The 13,772-nt window shown below is 47.6% G+C and overlaps 1 protein-coding gene across 2 annotated transcripts in view; it reads right to left on the reverse strand.

Annotated features, from left to right (window-relative positions):
* Positions 1–1,156: 1,156 nt before the first annotated feature.
* The window catches only part of LOC123020993 (mitogen-activated protein kinase kinase kinase 3-like), a 103,913-nt gene continuing 91,297 nt past the window's right edge, over positions 1,157–13,772 (reverse strand). For both annotated transcript variants that reach the window (XM_044425338.1, XM_044425337.1), the window contains exons 14-17: positions 12,440–12,571; positions 9,321–9,450; positions 7,682–7,859; positions 1,157–6,265 (exon numbers count right to left, since the gene is read on the reverse strand). In XM_044425338.1, coding sequence (XP_044281273.1) covers positions 6,037–6,265; positions 7,682–7,859; positions 9,321–9,450; positions 12,440–12,571 — 669 coding nt within the window. In that variant the 3' untranslated portion in view covers positions 1,157–6,036. The remainder of the gene's footprint in view (positions 6,266–7,681; positions 7,860–9,320; positions 9,451–12,439; positions 12,572–13,772) is intronic.

Consider the following 13,772-nt stretch of genomic DNA (forward strand, 5'->3'; position numbering starts at 1 on the left):
CTGGGATTCCTCACATAAAATGGGAAACACAATGATTCTAGGGAAATGATGTGTAGAACCCACGCAGTGTTGAAAGCGCCCTATTGTCACTCATGTTCCGCTGTCATTTTCAGAAGGGTACTTGGGTTCGTCTGTTAGGACAAACATGGCCCAAAACAAAGGTGGTGACATTTTAAGATTGCAAGATGCACCGTGGCCTCCGCTTACACAGAAATGGAGAGGATCCATATGCACATGAATGAAAACCAGCCGCAATAATTATTAGTTCTGAAGTTGCTGCAAAGTGCTTGCGTTTGCTGTGCCGAGCATTTCATTTCTTGTGTACATTTGGTCTCTGAACAGGAAGATCTGCCTTATTGCAGGGCCCTGAATCTCATGGTTAGCAGAGTTTGTGTCCTACCTGCACTTGCCAATCTATCAGATACAGGTCTCTGTGGACTTGAAGGTAGCACTATATGTATCTGGTGAACTCTTGTTGAGCCTTGTATTTAACAGCTTGTCTGGCTGTGAAAGGCATCAAGAAATTCTATGCTGACTGGGGCAGTGGGCTGGTGGAAGAGAACGTCTTCTACCTGGCTGCATTGTAGCAGGAGAACATCCTGTTGGCAAGCTAGCGATCAACACAGTACGCCGCTTACTGTGATAGGTTTATTTACAAGGCTGCTTTGGTCCACAAAGACACCTTTGAGCCTTTAATGAACCTGGAGAATTTCAGTCATTCTTGCAGATGGGGAGTTTCATGCCATCGCGACCACAAAGGAAAGACCACAGTCCACTGGAATGAAAGCTGGGGTGGCTAGCAGACCTATTGCAAAATGCAACCAGCAACAGGGAGGCCCAAAGGTGGTCAAACCACAACGAAAGCAATATACGATCACAAGGGGGAAATTTTCCCAGTGTTTTGGAAAGTTCCTTTGAAAACTTACCACCAGCAATGAAGAGCCTACAGCTTTCCTAAGAGAAAGATGTGATTTTTGGTCTTAGTAATTTGTTTTTATCTTACCCCTGCCCGTGATTTTGAACAATATGAGCTCAATATCAATATACAGATATGAGTAGTCATACATGATGGGTTTTTCCAGAATGAAACATTTCGCTCTGCATCAGTATGCCTTCTTATTCTCTCTCTCTATTAAAAATAAGAAATAGTCTCATCTTACCACAAAATTTAAAAATATTTTATTTCATGCATCAGGGAGGGGAGGAGATAAAAGCATTTACAGCATTTAACAAAGTACATTCAATGATGGGTCTTACATGCCCAAGAAAGCAGAAACTTTTTTTCTTTCCTATCGACATCCTTCTAGAGCTGTAATAATTTACAATATTTAAAATCATCCATACCATGGAGAGTATGAGCCTATCAAGAATACAGAGCTTTAACAGTGGTATTTATATTATGATAAGGGATTGAAAAGTGGGCAGTCTTAAAACTAGGTTTCTGCATGCAGCCCATGCATCGTTTGTTTATGGTCTGGCTTAGCACGTAATGCCCCGTTACTTACTGGTGGGTCGAGGTGAGAGCTTTTAGACACATCACTGCACAAACAGTACAAAGGGGTATTGTACTTTGCACGTATGCGAGCAAAACTCACATCTCTGTTGCAGACTTCATCCTTCCCTCAGCTAAGACGTACAGGAAATGAATGCATACTTCCTGATTTTAATGGAAACAAAATGGGCTTTGTTAATTTCTCATTGGCCTGCTCTGATTCTCGGCAACACGGACACCTGCTTTTCAACCTGAACACTGATGCCTAGTTTCTTATGCCCAGATCCCACACTGTTTAAGCCATTTAGTGTATGGGGCAACAGTGGCCCTATTTTGAAAGGCATCCAAAGGTCAAGTTTCAGAACGCAATACTTTAAAATGAGCTCATTACCAAGTTCATTCGGTATTATTCCCAGCCCCCAAAATATACTTTTATAGCTGCCCCTGCAGACTAATTCACAGGAGACCACCTTGCTCAATTAGAGACTCAAACCCCAACTTCTCCCCAAAACCATTTTGGTTTGTACCACTTGGATGACTACAGAAAAGGAACCCTGGAGTGCTCCTCTTTGATCGTAAGAATGGGGGTGCGGGAGGATTAATTTTGGACTGGGGGCAGCCCCTGGGAATGGCTGCACATTCCGTATTTGACATGCAGGGGGTGAACATTATGAAGGACTAATAGCTCTCTTGCCTTCTGTTTGGAGTGGAGCACTGGTTCAATGGCCTTTTTGCGCCTGGTAACGGTAAGGGTCATGGGCGCACCAACACTATGCACTTAAGGAAGGGCACGGTTCTATGCATGCTCAGACAGAAAAAGTCGCACAACTCCCAACATGGTTGGTTGGGGATTGCTGGGAGCTGTGGGATTTTATTTCCGTCTAAACATGCATAGGATTGTGCTCTAAACTTGGGGCAGATTTAACTGCAGCGGCCTGCCAGTCAAGGAACCCTTGGAATCGTAGATCTGTGAAGTAAAAGCACCTGTAACAAACATTCCCCAAGTTTGCCAAACTACTGACTCTCCTAACTTGTGGGGAAAAACCCAACCGTGACTCATGTAATTTTATGTCAGTTCAAATTGGGAGTGCAGATAAGGTCTGTGAAGTGGCATGCGCTGAATTCAGTTTGAGGGGCAGATCTAGAAAGTGAAGACAATATACAAGTTCACTTTTTTCCTGTGCAAGGAAGAACAAAATCACAATCCATATACAAGATGAAGAGTCTTGCGAATGAGATTGCAATGCCTTCAAAAGCAGAATTCCTGCCAAATAGCAGGATTGTCCCTCCGGATAAGCTATGCATTTTCTAAAAATACGTACAGGGTATATACATTGCTTTGGATCGAGGCTCGGTCATATTTAGAGTAGAGTCTTTGAAATACATGGGATTTAAGTTAGTTAGTTAAGCCCGACTGACTTCACTGAGCCAATTCTAAGTATGACAAAGTCTGGGTCCAACCTATAACCTCGTTCTTTTGTCTGCCTTGTTCTCTTCTGTACATCTGAATCACCGCAAGAGAGTGTGATAAAATAGAAGCAAAGGCACCTGAGGAATAATTCACATCTATTTACATATAAACAGGAGGGTGGGGGGGAGAAGGTCAGAAAAACACATTGGTGAGAAGGGCCCAGGATGCTACAGCAGGAGGGACCGCCACTCTAGGCAATTGATCGCTGAACCCCTTCAGAGAGCTCCATGTTTCATAAGATCCAGGTCAGCTGAATGAGATTCGAAAGAAAAGGAGAAAAAGAAGAAGAAAGTGAACGTGGAGGAAGATAAAGGCTGCTGCTGAAGCAGTGGCTGTTCAGGGCACAATCCCTTGCATGTTTAGACAGAAAAATTCTGACAACTCCCAGCATGCCCCAGCAGCTGGGAGGATGCTGGGAATTGTTGGGTTTCCTTCTGTCTAAACATGCCTGATTGTGCCCTCAGGCAATCAGATATCTTGGTTTAATGATCCTTCAGCTCATTTTAACCTTTACTCCTACATTCAAGGGTTGGATTGAAGACAAAAGTGAGTTGAGAGAGAAGCAGAAAGCTCTGGTAATATCAGGGCTTTCCCCTTCATTTCCCTTCGATCATCTTTGGGCAAGTGACCTTGTAAAGGAGAACTGGGTGGTTCTCTTTCCGTGGCTAGAGTCCACCATACCACAAAGGGCCCAGTAAGCTGCAAGCGACTCAAAAGAATGGCAGAGATACGGCTGACACACGGAAACGTGTGGTCAGTGCAGAAAGGGTTCAGTAAATGATGGCAAGAGGCCCACTGATAACCTCCGACTCCTGAGTGCATGAACAAGGCCTCAGGCACTGTCTCACAAACTCTGTAAACAGATCTTTTAAAAGTAGGTCATGTTATGGCCCTGCCCATGCAAAAGCATTCGCCTTCTGACATTTCCATCCTCCTGCATTAACACTTCCCCAAACACTCCCTATGGACTGAGAATTAAATCCAGATGGCAAGGACTGAAACCAGCACTCTGCAAATTAGTCAGGGGGAATGTGCGTGTGTGGAAATGGTAACCAAGGAATCACTCTTCTTAAAGAACCTAGTGAAAGTTAACAAAAAGTTCAAGGGGTTCCTCTCAAGTCAAGATAATTCGGTTTGCTCCACCTTAAGTCAAGGCCTTTTGCATCCTATCTGCTTTACAAGAGTGTCAGTCCCTAGCTGAAGTGAATTTATGGCACGATCCATATCCATTAAAATAAATGGCATATAAACTGCAGCCTTGGCCAGGACCAGCTGCGTGCAGCTTCTGTTCAAGTGCACTGTGCAAATTAAAAACCAAAAAACCAAAAGGCAACTGGTACAAAATTCAGCATCCAGAGAAGTCTTTCTTGTTTTGGTCTCTGTGACTTTCAAGATGATCCAGAAAATGCATGTCCATTGCTTGATGGAGTCTCAAATGCAGAGAGCACAGAGAAACTTAAGCAATGTTTTGAGGTGCTGCTTCTACCCTGGGTGGAGAAGACAAGGTGCAATGAAGCAAAATCTATGCCGAGCACACACATCTGCTTAAAATGCACAACTGAGGTCACAGAATCTAGTTTATACCTTGATACAGAACCTGGATTGTGGGGGGTTTTTTTGGGGGGGGGGGTTGGTGTCAGAACAGGGCTACAGGGCTGTTCAAACATGCCTTGTTCCCAAGACCTGCCAAAGCGGCATGCAGTGGCATCGATCCACAGAGAAAACGGCTGCCAGGCCAACTTTCTTTGCCTCGACTGGCTGACAGTGCGCTGGTTCTCCTGCATTTTGGACCAATCAAGACATACCTGGGGCTGATATATTGCTCTTGGGCAATGAAAAAAGACATTTCCCATGTAAAGGGAAGAGTCGTCGCCCACTTAAAGGAATCTTACTCAGTTCTACGAATTTAGCTGATTATCAACCCATTCCACTAAATCTGCATGAATGTTCATCTTTAAAAAAGTTATGCAACCATGCCCGTGTGGCCGGTGTCTCACAAGAAGGGATGACGCACTCTTTTTCCCAGCCAAATTTCATGACAGCTCGGTGGGCTGAGGAGAGGAAACAAGGTTGTGGCCATTGTAGTGACTGGGAGGTATATGAAAAAAACAGGTATGGGGGGCCTCATCAGCTGCCCACTCTGCAACGAAACGTTGCAGCTCTGGCAGTGAATGTTAAAATGTTACTTCCACATTGGGAAAGTGCTTTGGACCACCTCCGCAAGGGAAACTAAAAGTTCTCCGGGCGCTTAATGCCTATGATGGCAGAGCCAGGCAGAAGTGTCCATATTCCTCAGCAGCCCGTTCCTTCAGGTACAGAGCAGGAGCGGAATGGGGCAGGTGCCATCCCACCAACATCTAAACAAAGGGCTAGCAAATATTTCCATTATAGCTGGATTGGAAATCACGGATTCTCCTTTTTGGCCCAAGGACAGAGAAATATCTCTGGAGGAATACACACAGCTCCATGTTTTTGTAGTGTTCTGTTCAACACGATCCCTTTGCAGTCATATCCCTGACTCGAACGTGTGGGGTGAGATCATTGTCTCCCCCACCCTCCGATTGTAACGACCACCCAAGATACAAAACAACCCTCTTTGTTCTTTTGCTCCCAACAGGTAAGTTTTATGTGCACCGGACTTCCTGCTCTTCATCATGGCTTCTCCCTTTTCGGAGGGCAGTGGGCATGCGCCACTGCTTTTTGAGCTGGATTTTCTTTCTCTGTGCTTCATCCCGGGTTCCACTGCAAGGGCCACCTGTCTGGCAACAAGGACGGACAAAGCCAGTTCTGTAGTGCGAATGTTGCCCCTTTCGCTATTTTTCTGCCTATTGCTAGCAGCACCTCCATTCTTAAGGTCTTTCCATCTCGCAGACACCACAAAGTCAAAATGGCGGAAAGTGCAGCGCAGCGGAGTGTCCGACACGGCATGACTGACAACAATGGCAGCACATATGAGAATAACCCATACAAGAGACTGAGGTTGAATTTAGAAGTGTGCGAGTCTTTTTGGTTGCGCACTCCACCGTTATTGTGGGAACCTTTGGTCTTTCGTTCGCGCCCACGGGGAGGCCTGCTAGAGGCTAAAGCTCACGAAAGTGTGCCTCAGAAGGTCTTCCGCCGTGGGTCTCCGCTTCTCCTCCACGAAGATCAACTTGAGAAAGCTGCGACAGTAATCCGAAACGCCGTCTGGAAGCTGGGGCTTTGTGGGCTGCGTGGCAATCTTGAAAATGGCGGCCATGGCTTCAAATTCCGCCCAGGGGGGCTTCTCGGTCAACATCTCAACCACAGTGCAGCCCACGCTCCTGCAGCAAAGCAAGGGCGGAATTAGACTAGGAAGAGTCCAGGGCCACTGCGACAGAACTACTGTGCTTTCTAAAGCACTTTTCGGCATAGGAGAGGGACTTTGGGCACATGCCGATTCGTGCTTGGATGGAAAAAGGGGTGCAACTCCCAGCCTCAGCTACTGTGGCTGGGAGTTGTAGGCTGCATTTTGCAGTCTAAACACACATCGGATCCTGCTCTTGTCTGATTTTTCCCTCCCAAAAATCACGTAAGGAAAGTGAGTTGGAGAAAAACTGGTTTGTCAACAGAAGGGAATTGTCATTGCAGGGTTTATATCAGGTTTGACATCCTCGAGTCAACACACTGATGGCAATACAGGCTGCTACATTAATGATCTCTCAGCACGTGGGTTCTCAGCTTCCAAGTTCAGACTCATATTTAAGTCACAATCCCTGAGGCACTATGTGATTTGCTAGCTATAATTCACTACATGTATGAAAAAAGGATCCAACAGGATTCTGAAAGAGGTAAAATTAAGCTGCGCAAGTCCCTTTGGGGAAAAAAACATGGTGAGTGCTGTCAAAAATTCCCTTTAAAAAGGAAGCAGAGTTTTGACAGCTGGAGTCACACTGGACAGCTCTCACAAAACGAGGGTGCTGTCACTTCTCCACCTTCCAGAGCAGCTAGAATTTCAGGAAAGGGTGGAAAAATGAAAGGACCCTCAGAGAAGCTCTTGGTTCAAAGAACAAAACACAACTCAGAACAAACCCTGCCTTCACTATGAAAGGGATGATCAGCAGGCATCCTGTTTGGACAAAAAACTGCTTGCAGCTTTGATTCCTCTTGACAGCTTGCCTTTTCGATAGCTGTCAAGACCAACTAAACTGAAAAATAATGCTCTTCGGAGTTGGTCTGCTACACTGACAACAAAGATCCCCTGGACATGGCACAAACAAGGCACGGGACTTTGGACTCGTGCGAACAACTGTGCACTTGCACCAGTAATCACTAAAACAACAAAAGGGCGCATTTTTAAAAATTGGCTGATAAATGCATGACACCTGCTGCACTGTGTCACTTGGGCACTCAGAAGGGGCTGCCATGAGCTGTCAAGCCTGAGATTGTGTTTTCCAGTCTCTGGGGAAACAACCCAGGAGGAGTAAAAGAAGTCACGGTGAGTGCAAAAGGCCTGATGTCCACGGCAGGAGAGGGAAGGCAGGTTGGTCTCTGCCCAGGATCTGCTACGATGCTCGTGGGAGGAGGAGCGGGCAAGCCATGGGACACCCTATCAGCTGTCTGGCACGCTGTGGCCTGCTAACCACCAGCCCTCTGTGGCCAGTTGCCAGGGTGGGCTGCCTTGCTACACAAAGTGTAAGAACCCCAACCATTTCAGCAACGCCACCCCCACCCCGGCCTCAGCGAGGGACACCGCTTACCACACGTCCGCCTTCCGTCCGTATCCTTCCCCACTGATCACCTCGGGGCTCATCCAATATGGAGTCCCCGTGACAGATTTCATCCCCGTTCCGGACATGCAGATGGTCTGGATGCGCTTGCTGGCCCCAAAGTCTCCCAGTTTCACGTTCCCAGCAGAATCTCTCAAAATGTTGGCCCCTGGGGAGGTAAGAAATGGCCTAAGAAGAAAGGACTTCTGAAACCGGAAGCCAGCAAGTCCGCCATAATGATATTCCTGAAGGCTGCTGAACAAAATAAGCCCTCTTTCTCCAAGAATGCTGGTACCCAGGACTCGAGACGGAATAACATAGAGAGAGGATGCGGAACGTCAGCTCTCCTGGAGGGCCCCACCTGCTCCACCAGCCCTGCTTTCCCACAACCCCCCACCGTGCGGTGGATTCCCATCTTTTGTGCACCTTTCCCCACCCTAAAGGTTGCAGTGGCTCTTCGTAGCCTTAGTTCCTGGTGGGAAACACTTGGGTTGGGGTTGCCAAGGCTGCTGTGACCACGGGGGGCATTTGAGAATTGGAAGACATGCTACGGACACCACCCCAAACAGCCTAATGGGAGGTTTCCGTGTCTGGCAGTTGCATCTGGGGACCCTACACGGCATCCTATTCAGCCGAAAAAAGGGGAAACGGCCCATATATATTGGACTCAGCAACATCTCTTTAATAGGGGCATGTCTAAGTTGGCTGAATGCTGGCAGGTGGTGTTTTGCCATGTCCAGTAGTTGGTTCCTTTTGGAAAGCGTTACGCAAGACACCTTTTGTACTGGAACAGCCTTCAATATCCACTAATGTGCAAACTCGTTTCTATTGACCTGCCTGATAGAAATTAACAAACGGAAGGGGAAATGGATTCTCTGTGCCCTTTGACGGCTAAAAGGCCAATATGACAAAATTGGCAGAATAAATTGGTAGAATCATTTCTTATAATGCAACGGATTGAAGTCCTTTGAGCGCTTCCAATATCTGATTAGGTGGCCTATATAGGCTGCTTTCAGAGAGTTTTTTGGATATTTGGTCTGCTTTTGTTGACATGGCCAGAAGGTTAAGTGCATTTTATATGCTTTGGATATATACAAATCCATATATCTATATTAAAACATGCTAATAGTCTTGCCTTCGTTGAGTTTGGCTCCACCCAGCACCAGAATGTAGCCCAAAACAGAATGTGGTTCTGCACCCTGAGAGGTTCATGAATGGTGGTAATTCCAAACTCAACAGCTGCATCTCCCCAGTATACTGTCTCTGCTGTCGTCCAACAGCATGCAGCCCCCACCCTGAGAATAGCCAGCTGTAGGGGTTCTGAGCAAACCTTCGACTCCCCGCACAGCAGCTTCATTTCTTTCAGCAGTCTATGGCTGACTCTTCCCCTTTGACAATTAAAACCTTGTTTCGATTAAGCGCGTTGCAGCAACAGCTCAGCCAAGGGCCACAGGCGGTTAGGCCTGAAAGCCAATAGATTATACACATTAGCTCCTTTTTGGTACCAATATTATGCTCAGGTTTTGCAACAGGTCTTCTTGGTTTATGTAAAATGCTCCTGGGCTCCGTGAATTTTGAGCACCTTTGCTCTTTTCTCCTTAGCTCATCCACCCAAGCCGAAGTCTCCTACCTTTAATATCTCTGTGTACAATCATGTTGCTGTGAAGGTAGAAAACGCCCTGCAGGATCTGCCTGGTGTACTTCCTGGTCACGTTCTCCGTTAGGGCCCCATAGGCCTTCAGCTGGTCTTTGATAGAGCCCTGCAGAACGAAGGGGACAAGGCTTCGTTGACGAACGAGGTTTTTCTATGTGTGCAAGGAGCTGATTCCGAGCGTCTGGTCAGAAACACGCACAGCAAATACATGATGTCTCGCACAGCTGCAGTCTGTGTTGACGGTGAAGACGTGAAGGATGCATTGATGGCCTGGAGGATCTGGCTTGTGCCAGCTGGGCAGGGAAGGTTACCTGAAGGAGCGCTTACATCCATATATGCCCGGCCGCCCCTTGAGATCTGCGGGAGAGGCCCTTCTCCGGGAACCCTCCGTGAAAGAAATCAGGAGGGTGGGTACTCGGAGGAGGGCTTTCTCTGCGGTGGCGCCTAAGTTATGGAACGCGCTCCCCAGAGAGGTCCGCCTGGCGCCATCATTATTTGTTTTTCGGCGCCAGGCAAAGACCTTTTTATTTAAGCGGCATTTTAATTGTTAATATTATTGGATTTTATCTGGCCAGGGCGACTTATTTTATATTGTTATTTTTGCATTTTAACTTAATGTTTGTATATTTTTTAATTTAATGTTATAATTATTTTTTAACTTAACGTTGTAAGCCGCCCCGAGGCTTCGGCGAATGGGGCGGTATAAAAATGTTTTAATAAATAAAGATAAATAAATAAAATGCCAGGCCTGCTCATGCGCACGATGCCCTTAGGGCAAGGCAGCTGCCTCAGCGGGCAGGCCGTGCGAAGGTTTGCCTGGACGGATCGTTTTGAAGAACCCATGCTTCCGAGATTGATTGCCTGATTCATTTAAAACATTTCTATTCCGTCCTTTCCGGCGAACGGCTCCAGACAGCTTACAATGATTTAAAATTTTCACAATAATTAAAATGGTAAATATTAAATCAGTATAAAACAACATTTCATGAAACTAAGGGAAACAGAGAAAGGAGGAAGAGAATAAAATAGAAAATGCAGATCCTAGAACATTCAAAAACCTTAGTTATTAAAATGATGGTTGAATAAAAAGGTCTTTACCTGGCGCCGGAAAGAGTATAAAGTCTTTTTTTACCTGGCGCCAGGTATTCTAGCCACCAGAGGGGCAAAACCTCTTTCAGCTGTAGGGCAAAAACAGCAGCGCCAAAATCTTCAAATTGTCCGCATCGTTTAGTTTAAAGTTCTTCTTCTGACAGGAACGAAGCCTAAGGAGAGCTATTTCAACCTCTTAGAATGGGGAAAAATCGCACGAGAGCTGGGAAAACAAGCAGTCCTGGGCAGGGGAACCTCCTAAGATTGGGACCCCAAAAGGGCCACATTTGGCCCTCGGAGCTGGGGTTCTGCACCCCGTGATACACAAAAGCCCCGATGTGCTTAAAGGCTGGAGTTAAAATGGAAAAGTCCTGCGGTGATAGTACCCGAGTGAAAAAGCAACACTGTTTTTCTATACATTTTTGTTGTCAGTGGAGGAGGAAAGAGGGAGCCGATGACACCGTGCAGCCCATTCACACACAGGAAACCCCAAAACTTTCCAAAGGAAATGTAATGCTGAGATCAGGGTGCAAAGTATGGCCAGAAAGAAGGCGATGTTGGTGCGAGCCACGTCCTGCCACAGCTGGCCCAGTTGTTCCAGTTTAGCCAAAACGAGCTCACTGGGGACGTGCAGATACTATGCAGTAACAATACAATATTTTCTCCTTTCCATGCTTTCAAAAGCCAGGAGCTGTGAGCTGTAGGGCTGGAGAAAGTGAACACTGTGTACCGTGGTAAGCATGATTTAAATGAATGAGTAAGGAAATTATCTTTAAACCACAGGACAACACTACTGGCGCATTACGTAGGACCTTTTTAAAGGAAACACATATGCAATAAATAGGCATATGTGTATACCCTTCATTTTATTTTATTTTTTTTTGCTTTTGAAGAAAGCTGCCCTGGGACAGCTGAACACACACACACACACACACCCCATGATATTGGGGGTTAAGTGGTCCACTTTTGGCGCGCAGACTAGGACAGATGACAGTCCGCTCCATCGCAGGAGAAACTGTGGTCCTTGTCAGCAAAAAGGTTCCCAATCTTACAATACTCTGAACGCAAGCATTTCTACCAGCCCTTGGCTTTCCTGTGGCAAGAAGATGAAGGTTCTCCTTGTTCTACCGAAAGCACAACACACACCTGCAGAGTCCAGAGCGGAACACGGGGTGGGGGGAACCCCCGCGAGGGCACCATCGAACTGGGCTGACCTGCAGAAAATGCTGCATTGCCCATGGTTCCCGTGTCCACTGCCAAGATCTGCTCCAAATCAGACTGGGTCCCGGCAGTGCTCCTGCTTGCGGGAAGAGGAGCACTTTCAAGCTGTTTTGAGATGGGGAGAGTGGAGAGGGCACAGGCCAGAGGGCACAGGCTGTGGGTGCAAGTCTGGCAGTGGAAGGAGAACGGTGGCATGGACGGAAACGTGTGGAAGGGAGCGGCAGTGGAGAAGTTGCCAGAGGGCCTGCTCCTGAGGGTTTCTCATGGACTTGTGCCCCAAAAGCCGTCCACGTGGCCCGTCTGTTTCTCTGCAGCTCCTTCCCTCTGAAGTCAGGGGAGGGCCACATGGCACGGTTTCCAGCTCCCCCTGGAAACACGTTTCTCTCAGGAAGCTCTCCAGCCACCCTTTCATTACTTACGTTTTTAACAGACGGCACGCGTTTGAACATGTCATTGTTTGCCACTCCAGAATGGGTTTAGGCAGTAAATAATACATAAACACTTTGTTGGGGGCTACACTGAACAATCAGGCTCTGGATTTAGCATGTTCACCCCGGTCCAGAGCCTTCCCAGCTGCAAATCCCAACACCTCTGGGAGGCACCACTGGTTTTGAAGGTCTGTGCTTTCTACAAGTCTCCAGGGGGGTTCCATACACTCGTTGCTGGGGAACATGGGCAGGAGGGTCCTGTTGCACCTATGGGCAGCCGGTTAGACACTGTGTGACTGGAATGCTGGACCCCACAGACTGCAAGCCTAATCCAGGCCCAGGCAGTTTCTGGCTCACCCCTGGCATGTATTCCACGAAGATGGACAGCTTCCTCTCCTCCGGGTCCCGCAAGCAGCCGTAATACTGAACTATCCGCTCATGGCGGAGGGTTTTGAGCAGCTGGATCTCACATTCTAAGGCATTCACCTCCTGCAATAGACAAAAAATAAGATGAAGATGATTAAGATGAAGAGGAGGAGGAGGAGGAGGAAACGGCTACAGAGGGAAGAGGAAGGCCTGTGGGCATGTCCAGGTTCTGCAAGGCATAGGGTGCAGACAGAGCTGGTATCAAGGACGCCATGAAAATCCTGATGTCTCAGAATCCAGCTTCTCTTCAAAACCCCAGAAGCACTGCTACAAAACAATAAACATAACACAGAAGGAAAGGAGAGGCATTTCCAGTCCCTGCTTGATCCCTTTCCTTGTTCTCTGGTTCCCTCTGAGCTACTCTGCCCCAGACAACGGTGAAACTTGGAAGCCTCATTGTCACCTCCTTCTCCTGCCTGCCACTCCAGGGCCCATCTGCACCCCAGTCCATGCTCCTGCTCTGGAGGAACGAAAAGTCCCGGAGCTCCATTCTCCTGCATCCTCCTCCTGCAGCACAGATCATGGGGCTCCCCGTAACTCAGCATGGGGAGCACGGCTCACTCGGAAAGTTCCCTGTGGGCGTAGCAGGCCAGTGACAATCCACCCAGTCCCCCAGACTGACACCCGGGGCTCTTCTCCAGGTGTTTTCCCCACCTGTGGCAAGACAGATGACGACTAGGGATCAGGGATGGGGAAGAGAGGTCTTTCTGTTTTGGCATCCGGGTGTGGAATCTCCACTGCAGGGTGACTTACTTGGCACCTATGTGGGTATTAGCCCAAGGCCAAATACCTTTTAAAAACATTCCTGTCATTTTAGAATAGAATAGTAGAGTTGGAAGAGGCCTTTCAGGCCCCCGAGTCCAACCACTTCCACATGTGGCCACCCATCCGGCTGCAGGCCTCCGCCTTTCCAGCTTAGCAAAGGTGAGTCAACTGCCTGTCAATCCTTTGATGCCGCTGCGAAAATGTTCACCTGTTTTCTGGGTGCCTGTTGTTTCATTCTGCCATCTGGTTTTTATTAAGTTTTAACAGTATTGGCTGCATTCAGCTGCCCCAGTAAGCCAAGGGCACCTGGCATTAAGGCCCAGCACACTGGCTCATGGCTCCTGATTGGCTCCTCCGACAAGTGGGCGTGGCATTCTGCCTTTGCCACGCCCCAGTCAAGCCATGATTGTAAGCCCTGGTTTGTTGCTGGCTCATGGCTCCAGCTTACTTAGAAGACAAGCCCGATGTTTCAGATGTCTGGATCAACCAACCACAGATG

Source organism: Varanus komodoensis, unplaced genomic scaffold (genome assembly GCF_004798865.1).
Source record: "Varanus komodoensis strain SLA01 unplaced genomic scaffold, ASM479886v1 scaffold15, whole genome shotgun sequence".
Lineage (NCBI taxonomy): Eukaryota > Metazoa > Chordata > Lepidosauria > Squamata > Varanidae > Varanus > Varanus komodoensis.